Here is a 14932-nt window from a genome sequence, read left to right as displayed (position 1 = left end):
CAGCTCTAAGCTCAGCTGCCAGAGGCACTATAGGTACAGTCCCACCACATCTGGGGCACAGCTGGCACGGAGGGACATTGCTGTTAAAGAGGTCTTCACCTAAGGTAGGATGTAACTGTTACAGGTAGGAGGAGAACCACTCTTCACACTTAAATAACATTTAACCAAGGTCCATAAAAGCTAAAACATACCAGTCGTAATTGTCTCATTATTATGTTTTACCAAATGCCAGACCAAAGGTCACACTGAGAGTCTTCATTCTGTATTTCCTTCTCTGAACCTTTCAGCATTTCTGAGTTAATGATTAGAAATTATCAGAAACTTTCAAGAGAAACTTTTCTCTGTATGTCATTCCCCAGGCACCAGCCGGGCACAGTGAAGCGTGTGGTTTCAGCTGGCTTCTTCCTTGATATTTTTTAGGAGCCCAGCTGGAAACGTTTGGAGCTGTTGGAGCTTTTCCACACACTCTGTGTGAGAGGAAGACACTTGCCAGGCTTCCCTGTGCCTGGACACTCACACATAGCACGAGTTTCCTTTCCACTTCGGTGGGAAACCTAAGGGAACTTCATCTCCACAGGATTCACTACACTTCCTTCTCATTTGATTGCATCAGGCAAACAAGTTCAAAAATGACTAGGAGAGGGCTGCCTCCACACGCTTCATTGCTATGGGAGTCCCTAAAGGACTTGCTACGCACTGAATTTTGAAATCATTGAAATGAGCCATTTCTGTTTACTTGAACCATTTTTTTCCCCAGGTTTCTCAGTTCATGAATATGTGTTCTTTTTCAAGTTTTGTCTAATTTGAAATTAGAAACGGTTTCCTTTTCTGCAGATCCTTTGCAGAATGGGAAAAACAGCTTATGCTGAGGGCTCTGTTGATAATGCGTATTTATAAGATAATGCTACTGTGGCTGTATTCTTTCCGTTCTGCATAATTTATATCAATGTTCAATTTGGTTATAGAAAAGGTGAAAGCAAGAAGCAGGTAAAGTGTGGAGCTGACACAGACGATTAAGTTAATCCGAGTTAGTTAGGAAGCCACTGTGAACTATATGTAGCTGGAGCTGATGGGCTGAATGTGAAGTCAAGGGGAGCCTGAACGCAGATAAGCTCTGCAGACAAAAGGAGGAATTCAGTGCTTTTTTTGCAGCCCCATTTCATGCTCAAAAAGCATCTAAACTCCTTGGGGCCATGAGTTCCCCCCAGCCACATCTGAACATGAGATCAGTGAGGTAAAGGCTGGAGGAGAGATGTGGAGGGAGGGCAGAAGGCACCAGGGGAGAAACCCAAGTCCACGAGCAGGGAGCAGAGCAGCTCCCAGCTGAACTCTCCTTACCAGGAGACCCAGACAACACTTGCTGCTTTTCCAGCCTGGCATTGGGGCAGTCACTTTTTTTTGTCCACTTTCCTTCTCCTTCTGTCTCTCCGTGCTCCTGGTTGGTACTTGCAGGTGTCCTGCCACTGGCTGACCAAGATTGGCTAGCACTGCCTGCACACTCGGGGCACTGCCCTCAGATGCGATCTCTCCACAAAATGGAAGTGCTGTTTTCTATTCTGGTCAGGCTTTCAGAGACCAGATATAAGCCAGGAATGCTAGAAATGTCCATGAACCAGGAAAGAAGGAAATACAGTAGTCTCATGAAGGCATAAAAAACAGAATAGAAACCACCCCTGCAGTTGCATTGCGCAGTCAGTTTCCCATGGATGCTGGAGAACTTCCACTCGTCCAAAAGACATGTTCTCTGGGGCATTACTCCTCCCAGGAGTTCCTTACTGCTTTATAGATTTTCGCACTTGTCTGCAAGGCTCTGAAACATTTCAAAGGGAAATCAAGAGGTGTTCAACTCTTCTGCCAGTGTGCACCGTGTGTTCACATTAGCACTCTGCCACACGGTTCTCCATGGGATGGAAGTCATGCCCAGCCCCTAGCCCAGCGTCCTGCCTGCATGCCTGAGCATGTGCCAACAGGTCATTTGAGGTAAGATGAGGAGAATGGGTTTGTCACCACTGACTTACCTGCCTAGTCACATCCTGTGTATGTGTGTCTCTTGGCGTCAGAAGTATAACATGAGCTGCTGTCTTAACCCAGCTCTGTCTGCTGGTTTCTCTCTCCACAGTCTGGCATGGGGCTCTTTCACCTGCTGCATGGCGGCCTCCGTTACTACCTTGAACTCTTACACTAAGACTGTCATTGAGTTCAGACACAAGCGCAAAATCTTTGAGCAGGGCTTTCGAGAAGAGCAGAACTTCCTAGACCAGGAAGCCATCAAGTACTTCAGAGAAAGGTCAGTGCAGTCAGTCGCTCGATCAGTGGAGGATTTCATGGACTCTGCTAGTCTCAGAAAATCCAGGCTCTCACCCTTTTCAGCGCATGTGGGTGATGTTTCTGAGATACTTGGAGAAGATGTGTGTTAAAAACAAACACAAAAGATCCTCCTTGATCTGTTTTTTTCTTAAATTTTGTGATGTCCCAGTGCCTGCCTTTTCTCATATACTTATTAAATACAAAACTCACAAGTCCTTACAGTATGCACCTGATTCATAGCAATTCATAAAAGCTATGCTGCCAATGCAAGCCAATATTCCCTCTCTGGAAAGGTAAAGCTGTGGCAATATAACAAATGTTACAGCCATCCTTTCTCAGCACATGTAATAGGCACCTCCCAATAATCCTAATGGCTGCTGAGACATTTTCCAGCCACCGCTAGGCCACTTTGGAGTTGCCATCTTCCATAGTCACACGCCTCCAACCCATCCTAGGCTCCTCCACACAACCCATCCTCCTGAGCTCCTCCACACAAATACAGCGCATACATTATATGCACTGCGGGAACATCCACACAGTGCCACCCACGCTGCTACCAGGGGCTTAGATGGACGCTAAGAAGTCCTGTGTGAGCCCTGAAGGCCCAGAGAGGGTCCTTCACCCTGGCCCTCAGCACGCACTGCCCGCCTGCCACACCGCTGGCCCCATGCACCCTTAGCTGGCCCATGAGGCTGCACTGGGATACTTGCCACCCTCGCTCTTTCGTGAGAAGGTTAAGGCTTTGCTTAAAATCGCAGAATGTGAAGAACACACAAATATCGACCTCGCACAGCAGGGAAGGTGTGATGGACTCCATCGGGATACCTATGCGGAATGAGGAGCTGATAAGTACAGAGAATCCTCACCGAAAGCCTATTGTTGGAGATAATGTAAAGATATTTTGGGGGCAGAAAACATAAGGAAGATTCATTCTTGTTCTTCTGATCAATGTGGCAGTTTCTCAGTGATAGGAGAGAGTTGTTGGGAAGCTCTGGAAATGATCAGACACTTCAGTATCAAAGTGAGGAGCTCTACTGAGCAGGAGGAACTAGAGAACTTCCATGTTTATTACTTTGCTTCAGTTACCCAACCTTAACTAACAGTCTCTATTTTTACAGTTATTCCTCTGATGACTTCCAAGTTATCACTCCACCTTTCAGACAGTCTGGAAGGATGAGAGAAATTATTCAAACAACCATGACTTTCCTAATTTTGCATTTAGACATGACAGTGAATTTTAAAATATACTGTGTGTGAGAAAAAAACCACCCAAACACAGTGAAGAGGAAATGGTCAGCATGTGCCTCAGGAGAAATCAACACTCAGTGAGGGAAAACAGTCAGCTGAGGGAAAGCAGTCAGCCGAATTAATGAAGTGAGAATTGCAGATGAGAGACCAGCAGAATTGTAAGCAACTGAGTATGTTATGTTACATTGGGAAATGCTAAGGAAACTACGCACCACTGCGCCCCATTCTGGAACCCTAAATAGCAAAAAACGTTAATGGCATAGAGGACAGTTACTCACACAGGTATTGTGCAGTTTGATTTTGATTCCTCTTGCACTCACCGTATTACACAACCTCTCCCCCCCCCCCTCCCCATTTTTATATACATGTAAATCAATACCACATAACATTTTACAATCAAATCCATGTTGGACTAGTTGTAATCTGAGAGACCTTCACTTCAACATGCTAGATAGGTGAAGGGCCCCAAGGAATGACAAAAAGCCAAATGCAGCATCAAGGCTTTTTCAGGTCTCTTGGAAGGAAAGTCAGAACTTACCTACCCAACTAGCAGGGTATTTAACACACATATGCCCAAGGCAAGTGACAAGTCCCACCTTGGCTAGTACAAACCAATGTGGTTTTTAACTCTTATTTTATATGTATCGTTCAAAACAAGCTCCATACTAGGCAACATGCATATAGAACAGCCTGTTCCCTTGACTGCTCTGTATACTGGTCAGAGCCACCCTGACCAGTATACAGAGACAATGCTTCATCTCTACCACTTGCTTTATGACTGGACCGTATATTTTGTTCTGTCCTTCCAGCTTCCTTGCTCATTTTGAATTTGTGTGAACAATTCACTTGTCGGTCACATCCTCCAAGCCCCTCCACACACACTTGGCAAACACAGCTCAAGCATGTGGTGTTCCCAAACTTCATGATTATGACTTTCTTTTTTTATATCACATTATTTTAATTGTTGTATCTGAATACCTAATAAGAAGCCCAGAGACAGTGTTACCATGGGATCATTCCAGAGATTTAAAGCTTTGCAGCATTACATCCTTTTTTTTTTTTTTAAGTTAGCATATTCATGATCAGCATCACTACTGTGACTTGGGAATACTCGGACACTGCCAGGGGTCCAAGGGTCATCAGTTAGCAACACGATGTTGCTACATGCTGTGGGCGCCAGCAGTCCCAGCAAGCACACAACTTCCCCTGGCTCCAATCTTCCTTTGCACAAATAGAAAATGACTTAAATTCTCTTTCCTTCCTGTGCATATACCCAGGGATACTTCACATTCCCTCCTACTCCTACACCTCCATGTTCCTTTTCATACCTCATAAATAAAACCCTCCAGCCTTTTTTCCTTCCAGTTCCTTTGTACATATCGCTACCCTCTTTTCATTTTCCTTTGCCTCAGTACACATCCAGCACCCACTGTACACGCACATGCAGCCTCTGTGTTGACTAGACTTCATGCAATAGGCAGTTTTCTAAGAGCAATAAATTTCTAGTGAAAGTTAAAGCTTAATCATTATTCCCAACAGCTGCACTTTATCTTCTGGGAGACAGGGAAGAAAAGCGTCAGCCCCATTTTGCCTGATAAAAGTTTTTTGTTGGAATATTCTTCTACAGGCCCCTGCTCCCAGAGAAGAAACTTGCTTTATGAAAAATACTGACAGTAAAATACCACTAATCTTGCAAGTACTTTGCCGAACACAATATCATTGTACTTCACTTAATTTTAATCGCATGTAACAACAGAAGATTTACTGGAGACGTATTAGATGAAAGAGCTGAAATGCTCTCTTGAGAGCTCCCAGTTCAAGAAGCGTGCACCACATTCACCACCCAGTGCAGGAGATGCAGGGGATAAGCCACATCAACGCACGGCTTGCTGTCCTGACCCCCTCCTTCTCCAGCGGCTCATGCCATCCCCTCCCCTAGCATGTCAGCCTTGCACGGTCTGCCTAACTGCTGCTTGTTAACTCCTGTCTCTGCATCCTAAGAACTGCCTCAGCTGTGAAGAACATAGGAAAGACCTTTAAAATGACACGAATATATGTGTACTCCCCAAATGCTGCTCCACAGCCTGGTTTGACTCCACCTTAAATGGTGCATATAGTTATCCAGCCTAAGTCCACACATCAGCACAACCAAGTCGCAAACAGACAGCTTACACGGAGGGAACCAAATTCTCCAACTACCTGCAACTGCAAAGACACAGACTTTGCCTCTCAACAGCTAAGCATCTTACTGTTTCTATCACTGGGGAAACATTTAAACAGCTGCTGAAAAATCAAAGATTCATGGTGTTACATTCAACAATTATTTCCTTCCCAGGCCTGGGATACTTTGAAAAGTCCAGACAAAATAGACTCTGTAGGTCACACCATAAAATCAAAAGATATTATAGTTCTTCAGATATAAAAGATATGATAGCTCTCAGAGTAACTCTAAGCAGAACAGGTAAATGATACAGGCTTGGAGGTATTATTCATATATTAAGTGTTCTAAAAAATTATCAGTAGAATTATCTGCAACATGTCAGCTTTCAGTCTTTGCCCTATTATTCGTTGTCCTCCCTTTTTCTCTGGTTTTCCTTTGAACTGAATATTTGTCTACATCTTTTGCTTACCTTTTTAAATATTTTAGGTTTTTAGGTGTCAATTACTAATAAGTATCTCCCTTCCTTCCCTCTCAATTTCCCTTTCTTCTCTGTTTCATATGAATACTCTTGCCCCTTTGATCTTGAGCATGGGCAATTGTCTACAGTTCACACCAGCTAGCAGAGGAGGAACCCTCTATATACCTTTCTGCTTCCTTTGCTCTGAGGATTCTTACAGATAAGTCAAAGGGACAGGGATTCTTTGTTATCTCCTATATAGTCTGATACGTTATATGTGACAGTCAGCTGAAGGAATGTCAATGTGCCAGGATCTTCTCCTCTTCCACTGCCCAGCTATTTGGCTTCTGTAATGCCCTGCAGCACACAGATAGCAGCTGCAGGACTGCTGTCCCTTTGCTACTCCCTGCTGCCATGGAGATGTAGCTGCTCCACAGTGGGGTCATGCCATGACATCCCACATTTTCCTCCCTACCCTGCACAAGTGTACCTGTAAGGCCATAAGAAAATGAGACCCACAAGCAGGGGCCTGGGGTAACCCTTCCAGTGCAGCACTAACTTCAGTGCACCCAGCCTATCGAATCTTCAGCTTTCTTAGAGTAACATCTAATAAATGGACAACCATCTAGTTTGGGGGTTCTAAAAAGGCAGTGAAAGGAAGGCAAGATGGAAATCGGTAGCAGAAGTAGCAGTTTAGCAGCTTTGCCCATATGACTGTGTAATAATTAGGACGCACTCAGAAGAATTGCGCTCATTTAGACCAACTGGCTACACCGATACTATAGTCACATCCGTTCAGGCAAGGGACAGCGCAGCTAGGTTATTCACATTGAATGTCTTTCCCAAGTTTGTACCCAGTTTCTTGCCTTCCTTTTTTCATGTGTTAAAAAATCCCCTTTCAGTCACTCCCCATCACCTTTCCTTGCTCCCAGAACTCTGGTGGACTTTGCTTTCAGGTAAAGAACGAAAACTTTCCTCTCTGCTTCTTTGGTATGCTGGAGGAAAGGCAGAAGGTGTTAGTGGGGCAGATGGAGACCCTAGGGCAATAGTCACCACTGCCAGAACAAGGAAGGTTGTAGCTACGGGGAGGAAGATCTGGGGCAAGGGAACATAGAGGCTTGGGGTGAGAGTATGTGAGGATTGGAGCCTGGGGTCAGGGATAAGGGGTCTGAAAGGGTGGAAATCAAATGCAGGTCGGATCCTTGTGGACAGCCAGTCACTGCCTTGAGCAAGGAATAAAAAATTAGTAAAGTGATACAAGAAAACTTGAATTCCCCATTGCCCTCTTTTACTGTTGACAAGAGGAGAAAGAGTAGCAGCTTTTGGAAATGCATCCGTGCCTGGTCAGGCTGTGTGAGGGCAGGGGGGTTGAGTCCCATTGGAACTGAAGCCACTGCAGACTGGGGTAAGGAGGTTAGCCCACCCCGGCACCAGTGGGAGAGGGGACCCTAGAGATCAGCATAGCCTTGTCTCCAGTCTGCTATCCAGCCTTTTGCTTGCTGTGAAGCAAATCTCACTTATTAGACGCTGTTAAACCAACAAACAAATTCAGCAAGTAAATCTGGAAGATTCAGCCTTCCACAGTTCACCCATCCGTAGCACAACATTTGCCAACTTGCAGCTGTCCATCAACACCCATTGTAGCATTGCAGCTGATTTCACAACATTTTTCTTGCTGACTGAGCCCTTACTCTGATCTGCAAAACCAACCCAACATCAGGCAGATGCTACTGGTGAAATTCTAGAGTGAACTGAGTTCAAACTGCCATTGATGCCAGTGCAGACGAAACGTCTCTGCTGGGATAGAAAATGCAGGTTTGAAGTACTAGGAGCAGTCTGAAACAGACAGCGGGACCAAAGCTATTGCAGAGATAATAAATCAGGACCATTCCCAACCTTATGAGAATCAGAACTTTTCAAATCATCATTCGCATATGCTATATGTTCCTTTTTTGTACATTTCTCTAATGCATCTTACTCACATCTTGCTTTCTCTAACTCCATTGTACTCATATAAGATGTTGTGCAGATCATATCAACACTTTCCAAAGACATGCCAACCTTTTGCTCTGATTTCCTCCTTGGTCACCTAAATACCTGAACACGTTTTAAGCTACTGACCTACCATACTTCCCATTTACAGAGTCAGTATCTTTTCACATGGACATCAATAAGAATTTCCAATCTGACTATTCACCTTTCATTAGCACACAGGGATGAGTGTAACATTCTGCCTTGGATTTATTCTGTACTTTATTCTGCAACACAGGAAGGTTTATCCGCAGAGCTGTTCCTTCTGGAAAATTACACGGACTGGCAGTTAAATGGTGTAGCGCTAGCAACATACCCACTTCCAACACACACGTACTGTACAATGCTGTTAGTCCCCGACGCTTAGATTCATCCTGAAGAGTGAAAAAGTGGGAGAGACGCAGCCCTGAGCCCCTCATTTCTATTCCCCATGGCCTCTTTACATGAGCTTTCCCCTGAGAGGGGCAAAGCCAATGGAACCGAGTCCTTCCCGAGACCATTACGATCTCCATAATGGGCCTGGCTGGCTATAGAGGGAGGAGCCCAGGTATGTTGTACTCCTATTGATTTTGACCCTTCCATTTCTGTACATTTGGGAGCAGCCTTTGTTTCTGTTAAAGGTGCTACTTCTATATTCTCTTTTCCAGGACTGAGGAGGAGAGGGCTGAGGCTGGGGACCTGAGGTTACAGTGCCTCCATAGCTGCTCCCCAAATAGTAAGTGACCATGGCTCGAATATATCCGACACACAATGGCTTGTACTGTCCCCACGCTGGCTCCTTGGGGTTAAGAATAAGGTTTGGAGTAGGAAGCTGTGGAAATAGAGGTTTGTAACTTTCCCAGACAGTGTTGCCCAAATGATAATCAACTTGCATAAGAACAGTAAAAAAGTCTCCAGGATTCAATTTAGGATGTGCACATATCCTATAATTTTATGTTATCTCAAGAAGCTGTGACTTCATAGTAGTTTAAAAATATGCTCTAATTTACACCTGTATAATTTTCATTATCACTACCTTTTTTCATCTATATTTATCACCAATTCATGATGATGCATGCTATTGAATATAAAAATGATTGAAAGCAGCTTCGGTAGACAATAATGTTAGCATAATTAATGCCATTTCTTGCACTTACTTACTCAGAAAATTGCTATGCTTTTATTCAGTGCTTGCAAAAATTCTTATTTTAAGCTATGGGAATCAGTGGTTCAATGTACGGAGCAATATTGGAGCATGGCTCCTGCCCTGCTCTGAATACTATACTTTTCCTTTACTCTCCAGGAGAGATGTGTGCCGTTTCATGCATCTATTTCCTTGCAAAGAAAGCAAATGATTCTTCAGTCAGCAGGAGGGAGACTTGGGAAAGCGACTTGCTGACTCTGCGCTATTAAATTTTGGAAACCTCATAGCATTTTGCTGCCTCTGTCTTGCTGAGATGCACGTCTCAGCCACATACTTATTGAAGCTTGATGTCCATAAACCTAATAATTGAGGGTCCTGATCCCCCATCAGACCTGCTGGAACAGCTCTCCAGTCCCATGTCACTGCAGGTGGTCTCCTCACAGGCATGATAGTGCTAGCACTGCTTTCCAGCTCGGTTTGTCATCAGCTCACTTGGTAACTCCTGCTCCTTGAAAATGTCATGTCACTTATGGACCTTTCCACAGGCAGATCCACATCCTTCATTTTCACAGGCCTGAAAATGTCTATTAGTACAAAATTGATCTGGGTCATATTTCCCAAGAAAATTCCCTACCTGCCAAGCTACTGGCTAGTGCTCAAATGTGCTTATTTCATTATGAAGACTGTCCAAATGTCTTTGTTTCAAAGAACAAATAACAATTCTTGACATTAGGTGTTCTAAGGAATAGAAACAAGGCTCTATTGGTCCTACAGCCAGCCCTGCCCCAGTACTTCAATTTAAAGGACACATAGCTTACCTCCATAGGTGTGCTGACAGTGCTGTAAAAGCGAACGGCAAACAAGAAGTCCAGTATCAGGTTAAAGTACAGTGTCCATTCTTTGATATTGTATCAGTTTCAGCTTCACATTAGTTACCTACTGTAATGAAATCAGATCAATATTAATAAAGTGACATGAGTGAAGTTCTGCTCTCAGTTCACAGTTTACTTATGAATCCAACTTAAGCTTCAGAATCTTTGTTATTCATGCTTATTAGGGAGGAAAAAACAGTAGTTACTGCTGCTCAGAATGGCACAAAGACTTACAACCTTCCGATAAAAGTCTCCTTCCTGGAACAAGGCCCATTATGCCATGACTGGCCTGTACCTGATCAGAGGATTTTCCTTAATGTTGTTTCTAGCTTCATATACTCCCACTCTTCTTTGTTGCATTACCCATGCAACAGGCTCATGGCCAGCAGAGAACTGTTAATGGCAAGAGAAGGACATGGGAAGTGCTTTGCCAAAGTCAGAGCAGCCACAAAGGTTTCGCTGGCCCTTTGGTCATCCAGGGACCTGCCTGCATGAACGAAGAGGGCACATCACCCAGAACAGACCAAATCCTCACCATTGCTTGGTCAACTCACCCTCTGCATTCCACTAGCAGAGTAAATGCCGGCAGATCATTTTGAGCACTTTGAACTCTTCACGCAGAGGTGGTCCTGTACCAGTAGGACACAAGGACGTATCACCAGAAGTTATTCTGGCTGCTCGCTTCAACCAGCATTTCATTCCTTGGAGGACTTGTCAGCTGCCCTCGCTTAGAAATGCTCTGGGACTGTTCTAATTTGAACCAAACAGCATATAAGGAATACTCACTCTTCCTCAGACATCATGCTTTTTTCTGTCTTTCCACAAAGACAAAACAGGTCATCTGGTCCTTGTTGTGAGGCAAAGATTTTGGGGGAGTGTCACTGTAAAGTGAAACACTAAAAACTTTAAATAAAAGAACAAGACTGAGCAGTTGTAGAAGACAAACACCAGCTGGCCAGGTGATTTTGGGAAAGAGAATATTAAAGGTTTGTGAGCAGCCCAGGTCACTGTGAGAGCACAGGTAGCACAAAGGGCCTTATGCCAGGCCGGGACCAGGGGAGGTTCCTCTGTTGGAGAGACTAAGCTACCCATTTTGACAAGTGGCCTGAAATTATAAATTTCATCAGAAGGTTGGTTCCAGAGGAGTCTTGATCGGGGCAATACAATATTCAGTCTTGATAATTCTGTATTAAACCATTTAATGTTCATCACTAAACTATAATTTTCCTTTAAAAGGGTTTAAACTTGCCTGAGCTGGGCTAAGAACAGCATCAGGGAGCTCTAGCTATAAATTGGCATCCTCTGCTCTCACCAAGCTCCCTTCCTGTGCAAACATATGGCGCTGGCCCCTATGCATCTAATATCCCCAGTCATATTTTGTTCATACCAAACTTGGCATTTCCATTGCAAAGTTCTAAACACTCTTAATAGTCTATTTGCTCTCATTTTCTACTTTGGAGGTCTCAACTTTTTCTTTCAGAAGTGCAGGGCTGGGTGATCTCAGTGCACCAGTTGTGCACAGTCACTACACAAAGACAATAGAAGAAGTTTCACATCAGGATTTCTTTTGTTATTGCAGTTATTTATTACCAAGAAATGCTCACTGTTATTAGGCTCCAGAGCAGTTGTACCTGATTTCAGACATCTATATGTCCATGCCACTTCCACCTTCTCCTCCAGTCTTCTCCCACCACTAGGCATTAATATTATGAGCCTGCTGCTTCGATCAATGTGCCTGGGACCCCCAGGGCAGGTGGGAGAGGTATGGATGATAGATGTAGAACAAGGGGTAAGAGAGAGGTGGGAGAAATGTCACAAAGGCCAAGGAGGGACAGGTATGGTGGCAAAGCTAAAGAGGAGACGGGTAGTTCAGAAAAGCCAAGAGCTGAGCAGGAAACAGCATATACTTACTGTCTGTGGCTAAAAGCCTTGGTTGTTGTTTGAGGCAGATAAAACCGGGGTCCAGGATACCAGCTTTTCTCATAGAAAACTGAAAGACTATTCAAAATGAATTCAGCATTAAAAAAATAATATAGTCACTGTTTTGGCAGTGTGGGCATTTTAGGAGGTCCACCTGACAAAGAGGAGGCCTTCAAAAAAAAAATTTATTCTCATATCATCACCCTGCAGGCATTTCCCCTGGGTCCATCCCACAGCTCTTCTACCATCCTCCCACCCCTGGCTGTCTACAGTAAGATGTAGGCAACCAGCCCCTCAGTGCTTCACTGTAAAGCACGTTGTCATTTTTTTCTATTCAAACAAGATCATCAGAAGAACTCTAGATTTAAAACATGCTGGAAATTATTCATAAAAAAAAGAATATCCACTGTTTTTAATTGGTCTCAAGTGCCACAGAAGGGAAGTGGTGCTGGATTTGCAGGCAACTTTCAAATGTCTCTATATTCAGTGCTACAAAAAGTCTATTGCACAAGCTCAGCTGGAGAGGGCAAGGCACAGACGGCAGACAAGGTCACTCTGACAACGGGGAACATGCTTTATATGCTGAGCAGCACGGGGCTGGAAGGAGGCAGACAACAAGGGCTTGACGCATTTGAAGTGTCGCTCAAAGTTGAGTCAAGGTTTCTCCTTGTGGAGGTACCTGACAGCTGCAATCACCTTCCTATTTCATGTCAGCATTGATTTCAACTCCAGGTCTTGCAATTCTTCCTGTAATTTATTCAGTTCATAGTGATTCACTACATAAAAACAGGTAGAAAAAAATCCCCTCTGATAAAGCACCATGGTTACCGATCTAAGATCCAGTCTCGCTATATTGAAAGCGATGGGAATTTCATTCCTGTCTTCAGGCAAACCCTTGCCCACTAGGAAACTCCAAAGTTATAGGTCTCAGTTCTTTCCTCATTTATTTCTGCTAAAATCCAGACTGTCATTTTGCTTTAACAAGCTTGAGATTGCTTCTTAAGCGACCAGCACCTCTGCTTCTGAGATAAGCATGGTGATAAAAGTAAATTCAGTCCCATGTTTAGCACTGCAGCCAGTGAAAATTAAAGGGTGGAAAAGAAAAGCAAAATAAAGTGATAGTTCACAATACTTTTTTGTTTCCTCCAGTACACAGGTGAATTAGAAATGGTTTTTATATAAATCTCAGTGAGATTAGTTATGAAACGTCTTTTCTGCCACTCTTTTAAATTGCATCTTTCAATAAATGTTCCATCTCCTACAGCTAATCCTGGATTTATGCAAAAAAAAACAACCCAAAACCCAAACCACAAAACACCACAAAAAAGCCAACCCTGTCCAACACTGCTAAAGATGTAAAATGAAGTGTTTCAGATTGTATATGCACCCAAATAGCCTTTAGGTTACTGTGCATATTATATTTTCCCCCCAGAAAGTAGGTAGGATTGTTGCTCACTTAATGTTCAGGTAGTTTTACACAGTAGATATTTGAGGACAAGTACATATATTTTTAACAAAAAAGTTACAACATGCATTTTGATTTGACTTGCCATAAAATGGGATTTGCTCGTCAGAACAAATTTCCTACACTTTGCTAGAGCAAAAACGATTTCCTGAATGTGGGGTTTTGTAGTGAAGATTAAGGAATGCCTGAGATTTGGCTCTGATTTAAATAACCAGTAATTTTGTGTTCTTTGGGCCAGAAGATCACCCTTTTCCACTCCTCTCAGTCCCAGAGCAGCCCACAAACCAACAGACAGCTCTCGCCCCATCTGCCTGCTCCCCGCGGCGTAGGGATGCTCTCCTTCAGCCAGAACCTCTGGCTCTAGAGCCTCACAAGTTTACCAGGTCTTGGAGTCTCTCTGACGAGAAATGAACAATCAATCAGCTTCACCTGTGCCAAATTCCAACTTTCTGAACACCTCCACAGCATGACCAAACACGCCACAAGCCATTATTCCTTGCTTCCAGGAGAGACCAAGAAACAGCAACTCAATTTACAAAGGCAACACAACAAAGATGCCCAGCTCCAGGCTTCCCCTGCTCCCACAGCCCACTCTTCCAAAGGCCTGAGCTACCGACTCTGACTTATGCCAAGAAGGGATAGCAATCCATCTGAGCCAGGTGGCTGCAAGGACACTGTTTTTCCTTTAAAAAACTTTATTTATGAGGGAGTCTCCTGCAACAGGCACTATAAAGTTAGTACGGAAGGGGACAGCCCAGAGGCTCCAATGGAAGCAAGATGGGACTCAGAGGGGAGAAAAGTGAAAGGACAAAGGGAAACGGGGGGGGCGAAATAAATTCTTTTTATAGTTAGGCAGAATCACTGACTCACAGAATAACACAGAGTGGACAGGGCCTCTGGAGGTCTCTAGTCCAGTCCCTTGCTCACAGCATGTCCATTAGACCAGGCTGGATGAGGCTGCTTAGTTCCTTGTCCAGCTGAGTTCTGAATACCTGCAAGGATGGAGATCCCAATACCTCTCTTGGTCTTTGTCCCAGTGTTTGAACACCCTCAAGGTGAAAAAGCTTTTCCTTATATCTAGTTGGCAATTCTTGTCTTCCACCCCTGTTCAGCCAGTATATGAAAGCAAGGCACTTCTGGGGAAGGATGCTCCCTCTGACATGTGTGTTCTTGTTTTCTCTGCTGCCTTTTATATAACTCATTTTATGCTTCTTTTTTGGCTCTGTTTTTATGCAGTAGCTCTGTTACTGTCTGCTTTTCCAATTATAAAAACTCTAAATTTGATTTAAACCTGATAATTATTCTGTGATCTAGCAAAGGCCTTAATTAAACCTATTGAAGCCAATAG

General features: G+C 43.8%; 1 protein-coding gene across 1 annotated transcript in view; it reads left to right on the top strand.

Annotated features, from left to right (window-relative positions):
* GSG1L (GSG1 like) overlaps nt 1-14932 on the top strand; it is a 57978-nt gene that overhangs the window by 40255 nt on the left and 2791 nt on the right. Inside the window, exons 5-6 of the mRNA XM_075059285.1 lie at nt 2120-2375; nt 3066-3197. Coding sequence (XP_074915386.1) covers nt 2120-2375; nt 3066-3197 — 388 coding nt within the window. The remainder of the gene's footprint in view (nt 1-2119; nt 2376-3065; nt 3198-14932) is intronic.

Source organism: Buteo buteo, chromosome 29, assembly GCF_964188355.1.
Source record: "Buteo buteo chromosome 29, bButBut1.hap1.1, whole genome shotgun sequence".
Taxonomy (NCBI): domain Eukaryota; kingdom Metazoa; phylum Chordata; class Aves; order Accipitriformes; family Accipitridae; genus Buteo; species Buteo buteo.
The sequence above is the reverse complement of the archived record's forward strand: the minus strand, read 5'-3'. Positions and strand labels throughout refer to the sequence as shown.